At 38.8% G+C, this 22,740-nt stretch overlaps 1 protein-coding gene across 2 annotated transcripts in view; it reads right to left on the bottom strand.

Moving 5' to 3' along the window:
* KIFAP3 (kinesin associated protein 3) overlaps window positions 1-22,740 on the bottom strand; it is a 69,316-nt gene that overhangs the window by 43,179 nt on the left and 3,397 nt on the right. For both annotated transcript variants that reach the window (XM_040566147.1, XM_040566148.1), the window contains exons 2-10: window positions 21,110-21,241; window positions 20,200-20,354; window positions 18,954-19,009; window positions 18,325-18,466; window positions 16,882-16,981; window positions 15,819-15,943; window positions 15,295-15,393; window positions 14,403-14,581; window positions 11,977-12,139 (exon numbers count right to left, since the gene is read on the bottom strand). In XM_040566147.1, coding sequence (XP_040422081.1) covers window positions 11,977-12,139; window positions 14,403-14,581; window positions 15,295-15,393; window positions 15,819-15,943; window positions 16,882-16,981; window positions 18,325-18,466; window positions 18,954-19,009; window positions 20,200-20,354; window positions 21,110-21,241 — 1,151 coding nt within the window. The remainder of the gene's footprint in view (window positions 1-11,976; window positions 12,140-14,402; window positions 14,582-15,294; window positions 15,394-15,818; window positions 15,944-16,881; window positions 16,982-18,324; window positions 18,467-18,953; window positions 19,010-20,199; window positions 20,355-21,109; window positions 21,242-22,740) is intronic.

Here is a 22,740-nt window from a genome sequence, read left to right as displayed (position 1 = left end):
CACTTATTAATGATGGACCATCCAGAGAAAGCCTTCATCACATCCCAGCTAGGAAATTAAATACCAAATGTAACGTTGATTTAGCTGTGGATATTCCTGTGGAAACGATAAGCTTGTCTCAAAGTGAAATACCAAAGAACGCATCAATGTCACAGAGATAAATAAGAACTACTGCTCTAAAAAGTGTTGTAGAAGGAAACCAGTGCCTTTCACGTAAATCACACACTGATTGTTTTATTATCCTAAACTGTGGGTGCCTTGTGTTTCATACATTTCAAAGAAAATAGTATATTTTATTTGCACACTAATGCTTACCAAAGATTCTAAAGAAAAAAAAGCAACTTACATGAGTAGGCTATGAAGTATTTAACAGGAAGACTATAAAAACAGCTTAGACAAATGCATAAATGCTTGCTAAGAAAAACATAGATATGCCTGGTCCTGACTCTCTGCTGAAATTTGGACTGAGCACCGTCTTGAGCTCTTCTCTAGCCCCGTATTAGCAGGATACTGGCTATATATGGGGTAACACATACAACTGAATGTTTATATTAGTTAGGCCAGTATGTAATAAGGTCACCAACTCAGAATTGATTCACAGGTCTCATACAGCTCAGAAATATCTTACCTCCCACTTATACTTAAGTTGGACCATCTCTCTCATGCTTTGGCAAAGCATCAAGATCTAAAACAGCAACCAACCCAGTTAAATTTTTCATCTGCATACATCATTGGGAACTGGAATTTCCTTTAAGCAGCAAGAATACAATGCCTTTATCCTGAGAACGCACATTTTGTGTCTTTTTTCAAAATTGAATTACCAGAAAAACCCATGAAACCATTCTGGCAGTTGCTATACAACAGTGAAGTATTCTTTCCTGAAGTATTCTTTTCCTAAAAACATAGCTGACCTTTTGGATCTTTCTGGTGGATCACCTACTGGGGGGAGAGGGAGAGGTAACAAAAAAAAACCCACAACTTTTATCTCAACCTTCCACAAATTTATCAGCTAGGGAGAGGATAATGACCAACTTTGAAAGCTGATCAGGCTATTATTAAAATAAAAGCAAAGACCATACTAAAGCATGTGCTAAAGCATACAAATTCTGTTTTAAGCAAACAAAATGAAGTGTTTACTGTCTTTTGTGCTTCTCTGGTGACTGGTCATCTTACCTACCTATCAACTTGTAGTGACATTGTAAATCCAACAATTGCATGGGGAAAAAGAAAAACGCTTTACTATGCATACAGCTAAAGGCTTCTCCTAAGCAAATATAAAAATTTAAAGAGTAAATTATGCCCTCAAATTTCATGGGGTTAGGGAAAAGCTGTTTACACTGCTCTTAACACTTCTTTCCATGCCTCTATTTAAGACTCAAACATCAAGACTCAAATTTAAGACTCAAATTACAATTACACTTCACTGGGCAGTGCAGGAAACACTACGTGAAGTAAAAGGTAAACCAGAATAAGGGAGGAAAGTTGGCTCCCCAGTAACATGGAAAACAGACTAGAGGGAAGTTGGGCCAGATCTTCAGTGGGTACGAACTGGCAGGCAGCCAACGAGAATGATGCTACTTTATACTTGCTTAGCCTCTACCCTTCATGTTCCCCCCCCCCCCCCCTTATTTTTGCAAATTTCATTTGTGCTAAGATAGAGCATCAGTTAAGATAAATCCTTACATTCTGTAGCAACCATAGTTTATTTCCTGGTATTTGTTAATACTACTAGCTTATTTGAAAATAAGACAGCCACAGTAGCAGCCAAAGCCTTCTGTTTTTGGGGAAAGACAATATGCACTCTTCTTTCTTTCCCTTTTTTTCATAGGTCCAGTATGTTACAGTATCATTTCCGATGCCCAAAGAATATTGTAGCTATCAGACAGTGACAGCATTGCTTCTGCTTCTAGATTACCAAAAAAAATCAAAAAGACCTAGACACTCAACCTGAAGTGGGAAAAATACTTAAAACTCAAATCAATTTATTTTGTCTGAATGAAGTCACTTGCCAACGCTTAAATCAGTCTCCGAAAGCATGTTCCATATGGTAGATTTCATGACACACAGAAGGAAAAGACAGCTATAGTTTCAAGAAGAAGAGCCAAATTTAAATTTTCTTGCTCCGCAGTTAACTGACCCATCATCCCAAATTTCCTCGTCCTACCGGCAACTCAGGGAACAGGGAGGGGGTTTGGGATGCTCACGGGCACAGCAAGAAAGTCCTTTTCAAGTGAATAAACAGGAAAAAAATTAATTCTACTAATTTGGAGATGAAAAACTATAGAACTAAACTTTAAAGAAAACAGTGTGCAGCTAACCAGCTCTTAAGGATTTAATGGTATAGACATTTTCTTTAAGTTTTGTTTCCCTTTTAATTTCACAGAAAGGACAGAATTTCAGGCTGATTTCCAGAAGTTTGTCATAAATTTCCCTGTGAAAGCACTTTAGTGGAAAAAAACAGAAACCTCCCACTTCTATCAGTTCTTATGTAAAACTGTGGCAACTCATGATCCAAAGAATCAAACGCTTCAGGAAAATCAAGAGGGGCTTGTTCTTTAGAACAGTCACAATGATTTAAAGCAAATTGTTAATATCATGCTTAATTAGGAAGCATAGAGCCTATTGGAAAGTTGACTGGAAACTGTGCATAACTACTTTGTCTAAAATTAGGAAGAGAACAGATTCAACAGCTACAATGCTATGAACACTAAGCATCATCTTGTAGGCTAAAGATGGTGTAAAAAGGTAGGAAGTGACAGACTGTTTGAAAAAATCCACCAATAAGCCAAATGCCATCCTGTTACACTGGGGCTTCATTCCCAAAAATATAAACTGCCAGTTATTGACTATGACTTGAACCTGCCAGTACCAAAATCACCTTTTTGTTTTGTTTTACACTCATCTGAATGATGATGAATAAAGCCATAGGTCAGCCATTACTTAGAAACACGGCTGCAAAAATTTCAAACCTTGCCTAGTACCTGGCCAAAGAACAACTTTCCAAAGCACAGAAGCAACACCTTTTTTGCTATTTGTGACCATGGCTGAAGGCCACACATGAAAAAGCAGACACTGCAAGAAAGACTTCCTTATGGGTTGGTACAGTAGGCATCGATTATTCCCCTAACCAGAAAAAGCAAGAGAAAGAAAAGAAAAAAGGTCTTTGCCAAATGCGTTCATAAAAATCACCAAAGTTTTGGTGGGGTGCCAGAAAGTTGTGGCCTACAAACGCTAGTAGTTTTGAGCATCAAGCATTTTATGACTGAAGGTGGAATAGCCAAATGGCCTAAAGCAGCAAGGGCAGCCCTGGAAAATAATGGCCTAGTCATTATGGATTCTTCTGGTATTTATGGCAATAAAACATGAATCATAATGAACTCATTGGATATTAAATGTGGGGGTCACAAGTACTTTGATAGGATTTCCAAAAGAATTTACCATTAATTAACCAAATAATTATTTGAAAGTGTTACTGAATTATCCTTAGTTCTTATACAGCCATTCCAGAGAAATTGGTCATTCCCAGCTGAGTGCAGTTAATGCCTTAACAAACCGGTCATTAACTGCAGTTACTGATTTTGTGGGAATTATTGTGTTATAAAATACACTCAACAGTTTATAGAAACAATACTTAGATTTTTTTTGCAGCTGTAGTTCAGCTGGAGCAGCTGGGATGGAAAAATATCAGGTCCCTCGGGCTGTTTTCACAACTAGTTTTCTGCAAATTAGAGAGGGAAATAAATACACGATGGGTTCTGAGTTCAAAATGGCTTCAGATTTTTAGCCTTTGAACATTAATAAGAAGCCATGTGCCAGTTCTGTGGACCAGTGCCTGAATCCTATGTTTCATTCTTACTGAGGTTAAAGATCGAATGGTACCAGTAGCAGAAGCTAAAGAAAAAATGATTTCTTGATAACAAGATCTGGTCCTAACATTATAGTTGAGTTTGTGAGCTTAAAATGAAGAGATCCTCTGTTCGCTCCACAATAACAAAAGAGAAACCCTGAAGCTGTAAAACTGAAATGCCAATTTGAGTTTCAGCAGCAGCATTCAGCTTTCAAATGCTAAAGTAACAATGAGGATATAAATTATGGATTAAATTATTCAAATGTAAGAGTATCAGTAATTCAAGTAGCCATCATTTCTAATGGAATCATCAATGTCTGCACTTCAGATATGAAATATACCCTATCCAACTCACGTGCAAAACATTAACTACACTAAATCAAAACCAGAACCTAAAAGAATTACCTCTTAAAATGACAGAGTGAATCTTTGTTTCAGCTTCGAATTCTGATACTCTTAAGTCAAAGCTGTTACAACAGTAGGCAAATAATAAATATAGGCGGATGGAAATGTAACAAACTGAACATCTTATCCATACACTGTCTCACACTGCTGTCAAAACTTTATTTACATTGAAGTTAAGAGTTCATTCATTCATATGTATCATAATTAATAGGGATCTTGGGGGGGAAGTGATAAAAAGGTAACTCAATTTTTCTGTCCGGTACAATTCCTTGCAATCAACTCTGCAACAGTTGTGCTAAGTTGCTCCACGTGTGGTTTAGACACACATTGGTTTGATTTACATATGTAAATATAAATCATATTGGATATATCACTTTGTTTTATCAAGAGAACCTGAAAGAAATTGCAAGTCTGCTCATACTCAAAAAGACTAGGCTATGTAAATAATGCTATGATATTAATTACCAATAACCCTTCTTGTGCCACCTTTGTGTTTGAAACTCGTTTCCTACCATAAGCCTACCTTAAAATCCAGATTTCTGTGTCCTCCCTTCCCCCATCCCTCCCCAAAGAGCTAAGCACATGCCACATCTGAAATATGGATACACTTTTTTTCTAGGAAACAAAGAAGGAACTATAACAGTAATTTCTAAGCCAATGAACTAATAAACGACTAATTTTGGTTGAGTTATTTAATGTTACAGCTACAGACAAAAATGAAGCTGCACATCTGGAGCACTAGATTCAATTTCTTTGCTTTGAACTCTACACAAAACAGACTGAAAAATACACAGTAAGCTCCTCACCCACAGCATTGCTACTTAGACAAGGAGAAAAAGCACAGCCACTGAGTAGTACACTATATGCTACTAAATTTAGATATATCCTTTATTGAAACTTACCTTGCTTGAGGTTTAAATTGGATATCAGAAAGAACATCTTTATGGAAACATTGGCTAGGCATTGGAACAGGCTGCCCAGGGAAGTGGTCGCGTCCCCATTCCTGGGGGTATTTAAGAAACGTGTGGATGTGGTGCTTACGGGCATGGTTTAGCGGTGGACTTGGTAGTGCTAGGTAGATGGTTGGCCTTGATGATCTTAAGGGTCTTCTCCAACCTAAATGATTCTTGATTCTAAGAGTAGAAGTGCCCAATCCTTAGGGAGATTCTCCAGGAAACTAGAGTTGGTTGGTTCTGTTCTGTCATGCTTTAGGCATCCAAGTTGTGCTCTCTAAAGCTTTCAGATGTAAACAGTTCATGCAGAAGACTAGGTTACTTTCTACTGAGAACTATTAACTTGCTCTTGAAATTATGCAAAGAAACAACTAAAATAATTCACTTAATTAAGCAGTCACATATTGTAAGCTCCACAGTAGAAATACAGGCTCAGGGGATCTCCTTTGCATTCATTAGATTTGCAAGTTTCCAGAAACTCAGCCTCCTCATCTTTAGACTGCTGCCATCTCTCCACTCCTGCCCTTCCTCCTGCCATAAGCATTTCTATTTTTCAGTCACCTCCCATGAAGTTTGTTTCTTCTTCCACTCACCTGAAGTATTAAGGCTTAGTATTAAGATCAGCAATGTTCCACCTGTAAGAGCTATAAAATTGCAATATACTTTGTTTCTAACTCAACAGTACTAAAATAGAGTCAAAAGTCTTAGACAATAGTTCTTAAAAACTTGCAAGCAAATACAGAAACGGTATAAAAATTTCAGTTATTCCTTCCTGATAAATCACTGCAATCTGCCAGTAGCATAAAGTAGGGATATAGGGAAAGCTTTTAGCATAAAAATAGAGTTAGTTGGGATTCTATTTCTGCTTCAAACACAGTATTGATACTAAAGAATCTCTACTTCGTTTTATATTCCTCCATGTCTGAAGCTAGTTCTTCTTTAGTAATACTAAAGTTGCCCATCTAAGTCACCCACTCTCCTTAAGTCAGTTAGACATGCTACTTTTATTTGGACATCTAATAGGAAATTAGAAGTTCAATGCTAAAGAGGGTTTTTCTGTTGTTTTTGTTTGTTTTGTTACTTTGTTTGTTTTAAAAACGATGGCCATACTTACCACAAATGATAAAAAAAAGCAACCATTAAAATAAATCCCTAAATAATTACTACTTTCCAACAGACTGGTCCCTGTAGCTGAACTGTTACTTAATGTGCTACAGCCAGCCTCCACTATAAAGGAATGGAGACACCCCAGGCAATATTCACACAACAAGGATTGGAACCAGCTGCTACAGAGCCACCTTAGAAAAAAAAGGTTTCTCAATTTAATTGGGAAAACAGGAGGAAGCATAAATTTTACTGCCATTAATAACTTCAAGCAATCCCGATATGACTTTACCTCACCCTGATGGCTGGACATGTGCTTTTTGTTAGGGTCTTTGCCACATCTGACCCCTATTGTTTGCTCACTTGATCAGGTAAGAAAATGTATGTTTCTTTACAGGATAAACGAGGCCTATTAAAACCAGAAAAAACACTGCAGTAGCCTATAAGAAGCTCCATTTTCCAACAGATGTGTGAAGCTCCATAATAAGTTCATTACAAAAAGGCCAAGTGAACTCATAAAGAGAACACATCTACTTTAAGCCTTCTTAAAAGAAACTTTCATAAAAGGAATCAAACATTAAAAAAACCACAGCACTCCGTTAATTAGAAAGCAAACTACTACTTGGGTTTTTAAACAGCAGTCAACATACAACACGCCTTGGCTGCATACCGTTATCAAGACCTGATTGTTAAGAAACCAACATACAACCATTTGGCAATTCTTTGATTGCTCATTAAACTTAACTCATAAAGAACAGAAAAATATCAGAGGAATTTCAGCAGTTTCCAGAAAATCAGAAAATTTGATATTAGAAAAATAAAACTCTCTTAAAAAAATCTGTCAGTGAATCCAGTGAAAACACTCTTCAGTAAATCTCAGACTGACAAAGTCACACCCTGCTCTGGCTACCTTCAGCTCAAATAAAGAACTCACACACAGGGAAAGTCTGACCTACTTTGGAGTTTGCAAACTGTTGCACAACCCTTAGATTTCTACCTAAGATCAGGTGGCTATTACTTCCACTATGCTGACATAATTTCTTGGTGTTTCAAGACTTGAAGAGCATCAGGTCAGGACCCTCACGTTAATAAAATATCCAGGCTCAGTACATGCTGTGACCAGCAAAACTCTACTATTGCTACTTAGGACTGATCACACTGTATTTCAGAGCAATGTATAACAAACACTTCTTGGCTAAAGAGAAATCCACAAAGGCAATTTTCTTTCAGTTACGGTAATCTGTACTGGAAAACATAACCCGAGACGTTCACAATCTGAAATCCTTTTGAGAGGGAACACCTTGGCACTGTGTAACACAACCCCATGAATAACCCTTCTACACTCCATGTCCCATCTGAGATGGATCTGTAACTCGCAGTGTTTTGCAACCCACCCATTTTTCAGCTCACCAATCTCTGTGTTCCATCAGATCTTGATTTTCAAAAACAGCTTATAATTCTGAGCAACCATGATAAGATCCTTTTGTCTGACTTCAAAGCATATTGGGTTTTCATTCTTTAAACACGGCTTGCGCTGGGAAGTGAAGTGAATGAAAACAGAGCGGCATTTCAAGACAATAAGCATTCAGTACCCCTAAGAACTGTCCAGCAGCTCAAAGGGACAAACGCATGTAACACAAAATTTTTGCTCCCTGCATGCAGCCAGAGCTACTCTTTCAAGGAAATCTTCCCTGCTCATTTTACCTCTTGAGCAGCAGCACAGCTCCCACTGTAAGAGCTTCCACACCATTCCCTAGCATTTCTATCATTTGGAGAGGAACACCTCACACAGGAGGACACACAAACCCCAGTAGTGCTTGCCACACCTACTGCCAGGAGCTTCTTCTGAACAGGAGTCCACCAAGAAGAGATTGCAGCCTGCCATCACACAAACAGCAGCACTCAACTGGTTCTGTTGTACAAGCTGCCTGCTGTTCTCATGGAGAATGGAGAACTATTTGTCTCACTTCACAAACGCTAAGAAACCACTCAGACACAACACAAAAGAGCAGCCTCATTAGAAGAATGTGAATCACAAGCTGTGCATGTATTTAAGAGCCGTACTAAAAATTTTGCATTTGGTTTGGCCAGTTAACTGAAAAACAAAGTGGATTTGGTCCAGACAAGAAGTTATTTTATTCTTCCTTGTAGACAATGTTTTTCTCCTGTTTGCTGCCAGGGCATTTACTTTAGAAACCAATCACACAAGGCTAGGATTATGAAAAAGGGTAACATTTCCCTTTTGTCCAACACTGGAAGAATGCTCACAGGGATTAAGAAAACAAATTCAGATCCTTTCTTTAAAAGTTCAGCTCTACATTTCACCCTTTCAATGACAATACTTTCCACAAGCAAATAGACTAGCCATCAAACTCTACTGTACTTGCAGCAAGTCACTCGTACACTCCGCATGAATTATGCCATGCAGAGCAAAATGAGAGCAGTGCAAGAGCAAAGCAAGCTTCCACACAATATTCTGTTGCGTACAGCTTTGGTCTCTCTTTCCAAGGTGATGATTAGAGGCACTGAATCTGGGTTTTTCACATCTCAGGAAAGCAAGTAGTTTAACCACTTGTTGAATTTACCCAAATTCTCACCTTAATCCACTGAAATTACACTTCTGGCACATAAAACAATTACATGGTGAATGTATAAAAAAGAAAGATCACTAAAAACGATTTTTAAGTACTTAAGCAAGGCCACCAGCACAAAGTTCTCAGCAAGACCCTGGTGACCACCAAGTACAAGATTTTATTAAAGAAGTGAAGTCACACAATTAACAAAATCTCTTTCCATACCTCTTCAAGTAGCTCATGTATGGAAAAACCTGAATACAACAGGCTATATCCCATAGGCCTCCACAGCTCTGCTCCAGCTTCTGATCAGCAAGTCTGAAGCCAGATTTCCCTCAACTGCACCCAGTTCTTTGAGATTGAGCATAACAAAGATCAGCTGTAGTTGATTAACTTGGGTGTCTGGAGGGAACAAGAGGAGTTTTGTCACATACAATACTTCAGACTTGTGAAGAGAAGCCGCGAAAACTAGCAAGTAGTGTTGACTGGCAAAGCTAAATGGGGAAGCAGGCACTGGCACTACTAAAAAGAAAAGGCTAATTAAAATGGAAACAAAACTAAGCAGAATTTCTCGTGTCTGTGCTTTCAACAGCAGCCTCAACATGCTGGAAAGAGGGGCAAAGATGATTGTCCTTCTCTAATATATCCATGCCATACTCGGTCCATTCCTTTGCTAGCTCAGTTGAAGCCATTCCACCTCTTCCACTTTCAGACTCAAACTACGTTTGCAGCCCTCCTGCTCCCAAGCCACCACGAGTCGCTTGGCAAAGCTGCACATCCTCCAGGACTGCAGACTGTCGAAGAAAGTCATCTCAGCGCTAAGTCCTAAACTTCTGCTTGACAAATCCTGTCCTTTCCTTCCTTGCAATCTCAGCTCTCCCCTTAAATACCTACTACGCTTAATTTATACTCATCTCAAACCCAGAGCTAAAGACTGAAAGGCACAGCATGCACAAATGTTAAATTTCAGTAGGCTGAGTCAACAAACTTGACCTCTTGGCATTAGGATCTGTATGGTAACTTGTCAACAGCTGCTGAGATGTGTTAGCACTTTAAGGTGACCTGCAAATGTAAGCCGAAGGGTACTGACTTGAATAATGTGTGTTTAATGCCCAAGTAACCTGCATAAAAGGGGCACCTGGCACACGATTATTTTATTATTAAGGTTACAGCCTTCCTTGAGCCAGGATACACAAAGTGATGAGTTGGAGAAGTATATGAATCGCCGTATCAAGACAGGTCTCGCGAATCACAGAGCTGACTTAAAAAAACAAAGTAATTGACAATATTTCCACCTACATTTTCTAATTAGCACACCACAAAATAATTATCAAATGTTTCTACAGCGAGGGAGATAGGTCAGACTGCAGACTTGCCTCCAACCACAAAAAAATGGGTTGAAATCTTCCAACTCAAGGGAAGAAGGACTGTCCACGCAGTCAAGTACTTCCAGAAGCTTCACTGTCTGTGCTAGCAAAACTTGCCGTAGATCACCTTAACAGCCACTTCAGGAGCAGACTGTGATTTTAGCAGCCAGATTTTCTGAAGAGGCCTACGCTCAAGTCCAAGCAAATGGCATTTGAAGAGAAATTCTCCTCTCCACATTAGAATCAGACACTAGAGAGCAGATATCTAACTGCTGAGTTTAGTCTGACTCTAGTATCAAATGGGGGATTCTTGGGAGCAGGGACTTCGGTGATATGAGTTATGCCATTGCCTGGGGTGACTCGTACCCAGAAGCCATCATCCAAGCCGAACCAGACTACCTAGCAAGACCCCCCTCAGATGAGAGAGAATATATTTTCTGACCAGCTTCCACTTCTCAGTCTACTTTTCTGAGAATTGTCACTGTCACCAGAATAAGGAAAAAAAGTATAAAGAGGGATTCCAAATGCCATTTTTCTTCTTCCTAGCTCAGCCCAGGGGAGGATATTAAGTAAAAACATGATTGTGAGGCAGAAAGCATAGAAAGATCTAAGGAACTTCAGAATGTATCAGATAGCCACTACATTAATCACTGACAGGATTAGGGTTTCCAAATCAGTGTAAGTGTTCATGGTATTAACTTGTATACTAAACAGCAATAAGGCCATGCTGAGGCTGATTGTAAAATTGAGAAAGCAAATAATCCCTAGAGACTACACAAAGGTAGAAGAGAAAGCTCAGTTTCACTGTTGCATTCCACTTGCTCCATTACATCTGGATACACCAGCTGCGTTGGACTGAATATATCCCAAACCCAACATATCACGGAAAACTTAAACAATGTCTTGCAGTGTTTTATGCATTTAGGGCTCCACAATACAAGATCCTCAACTCCCACTTAAAAATGAGCACTCAGCAATCCTTACAGCCAAATCATACTAAACATTTTTGTAAATCTAACGGAGCAGCTTCTAGATAGCATCAGCCAAAGAACATACAGGGAGTAATAAAAGCTCCATCTCGAGAGCTCCAGTATACAACAGTGATCAGATAATCCTCTGCTTTTTCTGGCCTCCTTATTGTCTCCATAGATTTCCCCTATAGGCAACAAAAAGTTTTGCTTGCATCAGAAGTATGCACGTGATCGTAACATAAATTAGACCGTCAAGCTGGAAGTCTAAAAATCAGTACTGTCTAGAGTTGAGGCTGACAATGCTAGGAAGCTTCTGATCTTTTTATTTAGACCACTATGGTAGCGTGAGGCAGAACATATAACCAGCTTCATAAAAACCAGAGGTAGCTGGTAGCTTCATCAGCTAAGCTCCCTGAAGTGGTTGGCTATTTTTCCTAGGTGTTCCTCTAATATTACAAGCATCACCCATGTGTCAGCTCAAATGATTCTCAGTTAGCAATCAAAGCTATTTTTAAAGACCAGAAGACTCATTCAAGAGCTTAAGAGAACCTAGGAATAAATCTACTGGGAACTGCATTATTTTAGACTTCCATCTAAACCTTCATCTGGAAAGATGATTTGAATGATAAAAAGTTGGGTGTGGTGAGAGTTCCTTGGCAAAGAGAGAAGCGACTCAGCAATTTTTAGGCACACTACATCATGATGCAAACAGCTTTGCTATCCCTGCTGAAACGTCTGTGTTGGAACAAAACATACCTAGGAGCGCAGTGAGTTTGGGGAGCAGACCAACTTGCACCATTTTATTTCTCAGGCCTGTGTCAAACGAGAGATTTAGTAAGAGCCGAAGAGTGATGTTCAGCAGGTCTTCATGTTCACAAGGTACCATTTTCACAAGTTTTTCAACAATATCCATTTCTACCTGTATATCAAGAAAAAGAAAAACCCATAATCCATCCAAATTTAGCTTTGTCTTCCAGGTAAAAGCCCTCTCAGCGTGCTACAGATTCACATGCAACCATGCACACGTGGACATGCAATTTGTACCTGCAACAGTAACCATCAATACATTTTCACCTCAAGCAGCTTCACATACATCTTCGTGCTTGAAGTATTCTAGATTGGTTTGCTGTGTCATGTTGATTTTAAAAAAATCAGCCAAACAGTTCAGATGCCTTGGAAATATTCTCCATGATTAGAATACTGTAAGAATGTCATCTGAAGAAATCACTTGCAAGACTAGATAGGGGTGGAAGGCAGGCATACATGGAGAGTGGTGAACCAATTTAAGTGGGAGCAACCGACGTTAAAGTAAAAGAGATACCCCACCAAAAAAGCCAGAATTGGCATCCAAAAGGAGCTTGAGACCTTTCCTTACGAATTTGAAATGAACCCCTAGCCAGAGCTTTGCACGCGCTCTCAGAACAGACATGAGCCTTCCTGTATGTTAATTTAATAGAAGTATGAAAGTCATTTTGAAACATGTATCACTTCCAAATTAAAAAGTGGAATCCAGGAACTGAGAAGCGGTATCAGATCCTGAGATCATGTTCACATTACCAGCCAGAAAAGACATCTGAGCTTTGACTGGCAAGACTTCAGAAAGCTTTTTATCGTCTTTTAAACATCATTTCTCTGCTTTTATTCGATAAAAATCTTTTAAAAGCATTCTTTGTCTCCCAGAACCTTCTTTGGCGAGAAGGAGCAACATAAAATTATTCTGTATTCTTCAAACTTATACATGGATGTAACTGGCCCTCCAGTTAAAAACACAGAGAATTAATTCTAAAAAAAGAAATTACAGTTCTCCTCACATGGTATAGGGCAATAATCAAACAACTGGATACCTTTGATCAAAAACAATCAGATACCAAGAACTCCTACTTCACTGCTTTGAATTTAATACAGCACTTGAATACCAAAGGAAAGAATGTGCTATAAATAAGCGAATTATTTAGTTTTACTTAGAAACAGACATTGCACAACTAGTCTTAGCTCACTTTTGCCTTCAATATTTGTGTGTTATAGCCTAATAAATGTATTAGAACATCTCCTTCATAGGTACCTTCCTTAATAAGGCTTTGGAGGAAAAAAAGCATGCATCTTTTATCAAACAGAAAGCCGACTTGTAGCACACAAACCTTTTTAAAATCCTTTTCAAAACATTTCAAACACTATGCAATAAAATAAACTCAACAATTTTGTTTCATTTGTCTTTCTGCTGAATCAGATGGAATGTGTAAAGCATGCCAACAAATAAGTGGGCTGTAGAGCTAATCCTTACTTTCCTAATAAAGTCCTTCAGGGCACTACACAGCTATAAAATAAATCTAAGACCAAACACCTGATAAATAGTCTATATTCCTCCAAAACAGATACTTTGCATCTTATTTTTGTTAAGAAACAGGATAGTCCTATATAAATAGGTGGGACACATGTTGTTACCGTGTTCAATACATATGTATGTGTGTGATAGTTCCAGTAACAAAGTTGCAATTAATTTTCTATTACATAAATCTTTTAATCTCCTAAATATAACATTAATCTCAGATTACCTCTTGGATAAGGAAAATCTATCATTTTTATTTAAATAACTGTCATAAAGGCATAGAAATGAAGGCGTGTATCTACTAAAATCCACTGGGAATTCAGTTAATCAAATACTTGGCTAGAACTTAAGGAAGTTTTTTCAGGAAGAAAAAAAGTCTACAGTTTCAGAAGTTTGAGATTTCATCTACAAAAGTTAAAGGCACCTTCCTTCTTAGGAGACAAAGATAACTTAGGAACGTAGTAGAGTAGTCTAGCAAACCACAAAAGGTTCACTGTTTTTCCAAGACAACACATAGCAGAAACAATATGTTGTCAGAAAAGTCAAGTTTAGGGAAAGGATCATGGACATCTCTAGAGGCATGCACATGATAAAATTTTGGGGTGCTAAGTTAAAATTTTGGAACTCCATATATCATATTTTGAGTTAGCTTCAGTCTGTCTGGGATAACAGCCCTTCAGAAATTTTTGCAGCATGTTGTATTTCTTTTACTAATTTTCTCATAAGGAGAGAAGATAATCAGGGCTACGGAATCAGGGTGGCAAAAGACGTATCTCCCTCTTCCTTCCACCCACACAATGTTTTCAGAGACTGCATACAGTTTTCCAACACTGCACTGGAGTACTATGAGCCTTACCATATCGTTTTTGTTCTCCATAAAAATGCTGAGTTTCTTCAAGAAAGATACAACCAGGATAAGCAGCTCAAAATTATCACGGTCCAGTGCTTTCACTAACATATGGACAATGTTCTTGTTTCGCATCTTCAGCTCAGTGCGAGTATCCTCCGCAAGATTCAGGAGCAGGTAAAGCGCAACTAAGAGTCCAACATAAATCATACCAACAGGTCAAAGACAATCGAACTAAGTGGGTCTCCACATACACATTAAGTGCTTAAGACAAGACTTTCAGAAGCATTCCACTCACTTCCCAATGCATTTTAAACAAAATTGACCATGAAGGCTTTTTATTCCTGTTTAGAAAGCATTAAAAAATTAGTTCTAACAGTGGTTTTGTAAAAAAAAAAAAAATAAATAAAATCATAGACTATGATCACTAGAGGCTTTTTTTTTTTCTTTCAATTCCAATGGGAGCCATTAGAAAGTTTTCCCAAGAAAGCTCTGCCACTCAGACCATTTCAGTCTGACATTAAGTATATTTGAATACAAAAACTGAGACAGGGTAGAAGGTATTCAACCTGAGTCAGATGAAGGCCAACTTAAAAATAAATAACTCAAACAGACCAAAACAATCAAAAAACCACCACCACCACACCCAACATCACTAGCAAGGAAAAGTTAAGCTGATCGCTTTCGCTGTTTTCTCTAAGACTGACAGATCACATGGAGAATTGTTAGCATACTGTCAATCTGATTAAGTACTCGTCTTCTCCCTATTCCTTGCCAAGATATTCCACATTCATACACACATTCAGTATGTTTAAGTTGTCATGGTTATAACAATCATCTGAATAAAACCCTCTACCCACACTAACCAATAAAGAAATACTTCACTATTTGGATTCCATACCTCTGAGTAGCTGTTCCTGCTTGACAACCAGCCCTTGGTATTTCTTATAAGTTTTCTCATAGTCCTTTTTCAGGGTTTGGTTTTCAGGATCTTCATCAAGTAAATTACAGAAGTTAAGGAGTTCAGATAGAAGTTACATAGCCTGGATGACCATTGTCCTCAGATGTGTTATTCAGCCAGTGGAAAGACACCACCTCAGCCACAGCTTGCTACACCTCTAATCAACACTGATTCACCCCCCTATCCCCAAGTCTTGGATGTGTTACATCTTAATAGTCAGCAAAAATGTTTCTAAGACATACTGCTTATACAATAATACACTATCTTTTTTCTTGTGTCGTTCTCATAGCCTTCAAATAATCTCTTCAACAGATTGAAACTTCTCACTTCTGATTTTTTTGTATCAACAATTATATTTCCACTGCTTCCACTGAAGTTGCTCTACGCTGATCTTGTATAACTTGACAACAGCCATCAAGAGAAGTCAAAAGCCCTCAAGCTGCCCCAGCATACCAAAAGGATATCAGCTTTCTTCTTTTTAGCAAGTTCTTCCTGCCAAAGCTCATGTCTCTTCAGCTCATGGTCTATGATATTCATACACAGAGCTCCGATTTTGTAGTGTGTGATTATTCCATGAAACTGAGAAAAACTACATTGAAGAAAAAACACCTCTGAGTAAAAAATAAATGCAAACAACCTCAAAACTCTTTTGGCATCTAAGGTAGCAAGGTCCCAACACTCTATCACCTAATTATCATAAAAAACAAGCAGGTATTTACTTCTCTACCCTATTATAGCATGTTTTTATAGGAAAATTATTTCAAAACAAACAACTCACCAAAACATGAATATTTTTTCAAGTTTTCAGAAGTGCAAGCAAGCGTTTTCACAATCGAGTTGTCAAAGCAAAACAATTTTCAAGAGGAAATATAGTTCTTATAGTGATAATGCTTAATAACATGAATTTAAAAGGAAATACAGAAATAAATATTTTGCCTTTTTGATTTAATATTACGGACCCAAATGGAAACTTTTTCTTCCTTCTAATGGGATGAAAACTCCAACATCTCCAAGTGTTGTTCCAAGTCAAAATAAAAACAAATTTCACGCATACAGGAGAATGTTTTCCGGTCACCCCTGCTTTCCATATTTGAAGCACTTCAGAGGACTCTCTACTCTCAAAAAATATAATTGAGGTCTAAAATCAAGTCACAATGCAAATTCCATTTGAATTATTTTCTAGTCAGGGTATGCTGAAATGCTGACATATCTCATTAAGAACAAACACTCACTTCAGTTTTGAATGCTGCTTCTTCCCTGTAGGAATTCTGAAGAAAATACAAGATAGCAACGCAGCCTCTTACCTATAGGTCAAAATTCTTACTACTTTCTTCCCACCTCTACCACACACTGCCTCACCAAGGAGATTCTTTCTGTGCCTCAGTTCTGTCATTTAAAACGTGTGTTCCAAACTCAAAAAATTTTACCGTTTCAGTGAGGTGTTGTAATGCAGTGCGAAGAACAAATGAAAAGCCACCAAGCACAGAAAAGTTCCTGATGTTCCTACACACAGGGCCCTGAACTTACCTTGAAAAACAGAAGAAAATATAAATTATATTGGTAGCAAGTTCCACGCTTTGTTTCCAATCTTCCCTCAGCACTCTAGCCAGTGCACCCAGGGCAGTTTCTGAAGGAAAACAAGATTTAGGTGAGCATTAGCATTTCACCTCCCTCCTTTTATCTCATAAGACAGAATTTGAATACACTTTATTCTACATCTATCATTTTTAATGGATGATTTTCAGATCTATCTCACTTGAATGTGTAACACTGTTCAAAAATTCTGGTTGCAGATGGTACTAACATAAAGAGTACCCTGAGCAGCCATCCAGATACAAACCCTAAGAGGAGGTGACACGCAAGGATAATGCAACCAAACATTAGTCAACTCAAACCTGCTACTGACCCTAAGATGCCATCGCCTCTGCCAGCATATGTTCCATATTACACTGTGGCCCCTATTGACAACATCAACACATTCACTTCCAAATTCCTCTTAAATTCCACCTAAATCTATGACAACAATTTTTTCATCCATTACTTTCTGTTTATGTACTCCCATTCCAATTCTTGGAATAATCTTACTCGCAGACATTGCAGAATGGGTAAAGCACATGCTGAAGTCATCACAAACTTGAGGAATGAGGAGGCAGAAGGATCAATAAAATATATAAAGGATGCAAGGAAAAAAAGGACTATATTAACAGGACACCCTCCCTTTGGAAGTCTGTTTTGGGTTGTTTGTCTTTAGTTTGTTTGACTTTCCTTTACACATTACAAGGGCTTTTTTTCATACCTCTGTGGAAAGGAGGCAACAGGAAATGTGTGTATGCACAGGTACGCATGTATTTACAAACACACATTAGGTGCTCTACCAGGCGCATTTTGAGAGCTACTTCAGTGTGGAATACATATGCAGACATAATGACACTAATGTCAATGTCTTATAAATTCTAATACGATTTTAAAATGGATCCATCTTAAACAAGAGGAGTATGCTAAGTAGTGAAATAAGTGGGTGATGCATCCACATTCAGTTTATTAATTCTTTTGGAAACTCAACAGCTATAATTACGTCAGACTGCAGATCTCATTTTCAAAACACGTTTCATCTACAGTCTGATCTTCTTTGTTGTTGTTGTTTCCAGCACCAGTGCCAACTTAAGATTAAAAAAACTAGGATCAGAAAAAACAGATGACACCTATTGAGACTTGGAGGATTTCTGGTCTAGAGCCACCTAAGAACAACCTAACATGCATCCATTTGTACAGAGATCTAACTGAAGTTTGACAGCCGGTTTTTATTACGAAATTAAAATCAGTCTAGCATATTACTGAGGACAAGCATAAAGCGTAACTACAGTATACAGCGAACTACAGAAAATTTTAAATGAAAGGTGAACTGCTTTTCCCTCAAGAAAGCTCCACAAAAACAGCACAGCATTAAGAAAAGTTTAAATCCCTTGTTACCGTTGATAAGCAGTTCTTCCAGATTATCAGGATTCCTAGCAAGCTGCAAGATGAGGGCAGAGCCGCGCACCTTGTCAGGAATGTCCTCATACAGTAACTCAACATACTCATCCATGTCATTGATATTGGCAACTTCATCAATCTGAAAGCAGTCACAAGCAATGGTTTTGCAGATAAAGAGATGTCAATTCAACACAATTGATCACAATGTTTCAGTCACAAGACAAAAGAGCACACAGCTTTGAGTTAAGATGTTTGGAAAAAATAAAACGAGAAAAAAAAAACAGATCCAGAATCAGAACACCAGGAAATCTGAGAAGATTTAATTACAAAAAAACAAAGGATGCTCAGACATGACTCCCTGCATCCTGTCCTATGTTCCAGACCTCACTTGCTGTCCTGCTGTGTGCTATAGTTGGAGGGGGAAGTAGGCAAGTCAAATATTTTACCCTTTATGGAGATTATTTTTATTCCATTGTGCAATATTTCTAAACCAAGTTCTTTGTTTAAAAAAAAACAACAAAAAAACAAACAAAAAACAGCATTAAGCTTTTCTCCTCCCCACTTATATAACCACTTATTTTGTTAGCGAATGTTTTTTTCATTTCTCGTCTAACACCAATATTTACCTCCATGCCTTCAAATGGGGGCGGATCTTTTGGCTTACTGGATTTCTCTTTCTTTTCTATAATGAAAAGACACAGTTGCAGTTAACTTAGACATATTCACAGACCAAAACATACTATTTCTACGGTCTACATTCTGGTAGAATCATGGTCAAAGTTCTCTTGCGTCCAGCCAACCTGTCAGACCAACACTGCTGGGTATGTCAGGTTTCTGAAACTAACCAGCCCGCAGGGAACAAAATAAATCCTCAGATGCCTTTGACTCCTCAGTCTAAAGGACCAGTTACAGCCCAGTTAGCTGGGCAGAGAAAAGGCAATAAGCCCTACTGCAAGTTCAGAGCAACTGAACTCACTTCCATACTGAGATACCTTAACAGCTTTGATTCTACTTGCACACTGTGGCAAAGCTGCCCTGGGATACACCATGACAAATATACATAGAATAAAAGAGGGCAAAACACCTGAAGCAATCACAAAGCATGTAAGTAACATTAATCTTTGTTTTCAGCTCATGCCACGTATTTGAAAGTTCTCAAATTCTACTTGAGAACAGAGCTTACCATTTCAAGACTGCAAGAAACCTTGCCGCCCATGGCTGAGATAACGCACAATCAGATGGTAAGCATGAAATCATCCCTTGAGCAGAACGTTTATCTTAAACTTAAGACACTCAGGATGACCATCAAGATGCCTCGGCATCAGAGCAGAGAATTATTGTACTCAGTAACTTGTTCACCAGGAACTTAAGAAGTTCAGACACGAGTATTACCCCAAGCTGCTACACTGTACGAAAGCTCGTCAGGCTGTGAAACTCCTCACCCCACCTTTACAGACGGTGTGAATTCTGCCAAGGAACACTATCCTCCCCCTTGCACCAGGTGATGACTGAGATCTCTTTAGGAAGACCCTCCTAACAGTCTTTGATGTCATTGCAAGGGCAGATGCAACATGAAGAGGCTGCACCGAACAGTGAAATTTGTACCTCTCAAGTCTTGCTAAAGCACAGGGCAGCCAGCAATAAACACCAATACTAAAAAAAGATATTTTGGTTGGTAACATGACAGTTTTCCACACACAGACCTCACTCCACAACTGTCATTGTTTCCAAGTGTGGTTTAACTAGACATCTTCCCCATTCTCATCTCTGGAGAGCTTGTACATCAAGATGTCAGCTAAGGAAAGCCTCACGCTGCTGTTTTCCATATTGAAGCAACCCAGTCCCAAGCTACTTTGTTCTTGAGTTATTTACCTTTTCCAGCTGAGGCATCTCTGCGATTCTGTAAATAGTACAACAGCTGTTCTACTTCTGCAAGCTTGGAGGGGTGAATGAGCTTGCATTCTTCAACCACCTTTCGAGCCAGGGAAGCAATGTCTGTGTTTGCATTAAGACTCTTTAGCCGAATGCTGCAACAGAGTCAGACAGGTCTCTTCTCAGTTTTAAGATATTCGTGTCCTGAGTCCTTTGACTTAAGCTTACACAATCAGGAATTTGTTGAAGCAGAAATAATCCAGATATCCCCAACGTCTGTGCCGTGGCTTACACAGGTAACGTGAAAGCAGCAGTTCTCTACAGTCCTAAAGGGTAGGTAACTGTCAACCAGATTTGACAGAGTACAAACGTCCATCAGCTGACAAGCAGCAACACTTGCAGCTTAGAAATAAATATTACAATAGTTCTCTGGATTTTTTCAATAGGGAATATTTTAACACTCAGAAGAAAAACACCAAATCTAGAATGTAGATGCCACAGCAAAATCAGTAGCAGTAGATGGACTGAAAGAACAGGAGATATGCAGGCTAACAGCTAGAGCATAAGGCTGCCAGAAGGTTCGACAGTACTGCATGCTTCAACGTTAGCCATCACTTGAGTAGAAGCCAAACATTTCACTTTTCTGTACCTCAAGTTTCCAGCATGTAGAATGGGAATAATCACTTATTTACAAAACACCTTAAAGTACACAGATAAAAACCAGTTTACAACGTGTTTTAGATGTCAGCTCTCCTAGGCACATTACTTCACGCCTTCTAAACCCTCTGTTAATCTAGTGCTAAGTTGTACAAAGACTAAAACCTATTATTTCTTACAGGCTGATGATACTCCGAGTTACTGAATTTATGGCTTGTAAAACCAGATAAGTTATCAGAACTTATGACCTTACATTTTCTGGCATTCTTTGCGCTCCCCCAGCATGGGGTCTCCCATCTCTCCCAGAATCGTTGCTTCCACTTCATAGTGAACAATGAGGGCTTTCTCAGATGGATGCACATCTATGTTGCCTCCTTTTACCTTCCTGCCACGAAGAAGAAAAAAATGAATTACTGATCAATTGAAAGCCTCAAAAAACATGCCGGAATATAGATCACTAACAATGACCCATTTCCAGTTCTATTCATATCCTTAACCCAAGCATTGCTCTCCTTCTGTACCATATTTCTTCATTTCAGACAGCTGTACCACAGTTCTCAAGCACTGCCTCTAGTATGTACAGAAACACCCAAATCATTGGCCATTCTTAGTCATGGAAGTCAAACACGGAAGAAAGAGGATTAATCTTTAAGTCTCACAGCTCTCTTAAGGAACCACAATAAGGGAAAAGATGTACTTCACAGGGAAGGTGAATTACCCGGCTGATTCCCTCACCAGTATTTCAAAATCTCCCACTAATGGCATCGACCTAGTGGGACAAGTACCGCCGCTTACGAAGGAGAATTTTTGCCCAAAGACTGTCTTGGTAGGCATAGCTAAATCTTGACAGTTCTACTTATTTGTAATTGATTTTTAATTCCAAGTTCACTATTCTCTCCTGAAGCACAGACATCTTCACCTCGCTGTGCTTGTTGCCAGGTTTAGGCAATTACCAGATCAGCAGCTGGCATCAATAGGTATAAATCAAGCACGGGTAGCTGCTTTACTACAGCTACAGGCAGTTGGGAAAAGCCAGCTGGGTTTGTCACTGCCAAAAGCGCCTATCCTGCTTGCTTCTTTGTGCCAGCAATTCTGGTCACACAGCTACAAGGGCTACGTTTGGCCATGTTTTTAACTGATGGCAAAACCTCACCCGGAGAAAACAGTTACATGTCTGTCTTTAACTCGACACTTGCCTTTCCCCGTTGGTACTGCCAAAAGGGTACGTACAACTACACCACAAACCAAGCTGCTAAAACACTGCAAGTAAAACAAAAAATCCTAATGTGTTTGGGTTTTGTTTTTACATCAGATCATGTCAGTAAAGAGATTTACAGGTGGCTGTCTTCACAAGTATCATCATAAGAGAGGTGTCAGCCAGCTGTGGCACAGGGTCGATTAGATCAAAGGAAACTTCTTAAGCCTCACAGAGCTAGAAAAGTTAGTAAATCTGGATGCAGCCTTTGGTGTAACCACTCTCTGTACAAAATGTTTGGAATGCATGCCTCCATCCACTCAGCTGCTATGGTGTCTGTTTTCCCTTCTGCAGAGATGCAACTGCAAAAAATACCTTTTCCTTAAGATTAACAGCTGCCCAAATAACCCCACAAACCACGGAAAGGACTGGGAAACAGAGAGCCTAGTTCAACTACAAGCCTTAAAGACTTAAAGCTACAGGGCAAACAAATATAGCTCACTGCTAAAGAGCAACATCCTCCTTGATGAGACCATAGCAAAACTGCAATTATCACTTAACATTTTTGAAGAGACTTTTTTTTTTCCTTTAACTGTACTCTGAAGCGGATGCTTCATGTCAGTCTATTCTCTGTTTTCATACAAAAGCCTCAAGATGTCCAGCCTTGCAAGGCAGACAGCTTATGGGAA

Source organism: Cygnus olor, chromosome 8 (assembly GCF_009769625.2).
Source record: "Cygnus olor isolate bCygOlo1 chromosome 8, bCygOlo1.pri.v2, whole genome shotgun sequence".
Lineage (NCBI taxonomy): Eukaryota > Metazoa > Chordata > Aves > Anseriformes > Anatidae > Cygnus > Cygnus olor.
The sequence above is the reverse complement of the archived record's forward strand: the minus strand, read 5'-3'. Positions and strand labels throughout refer to the sequence as shown.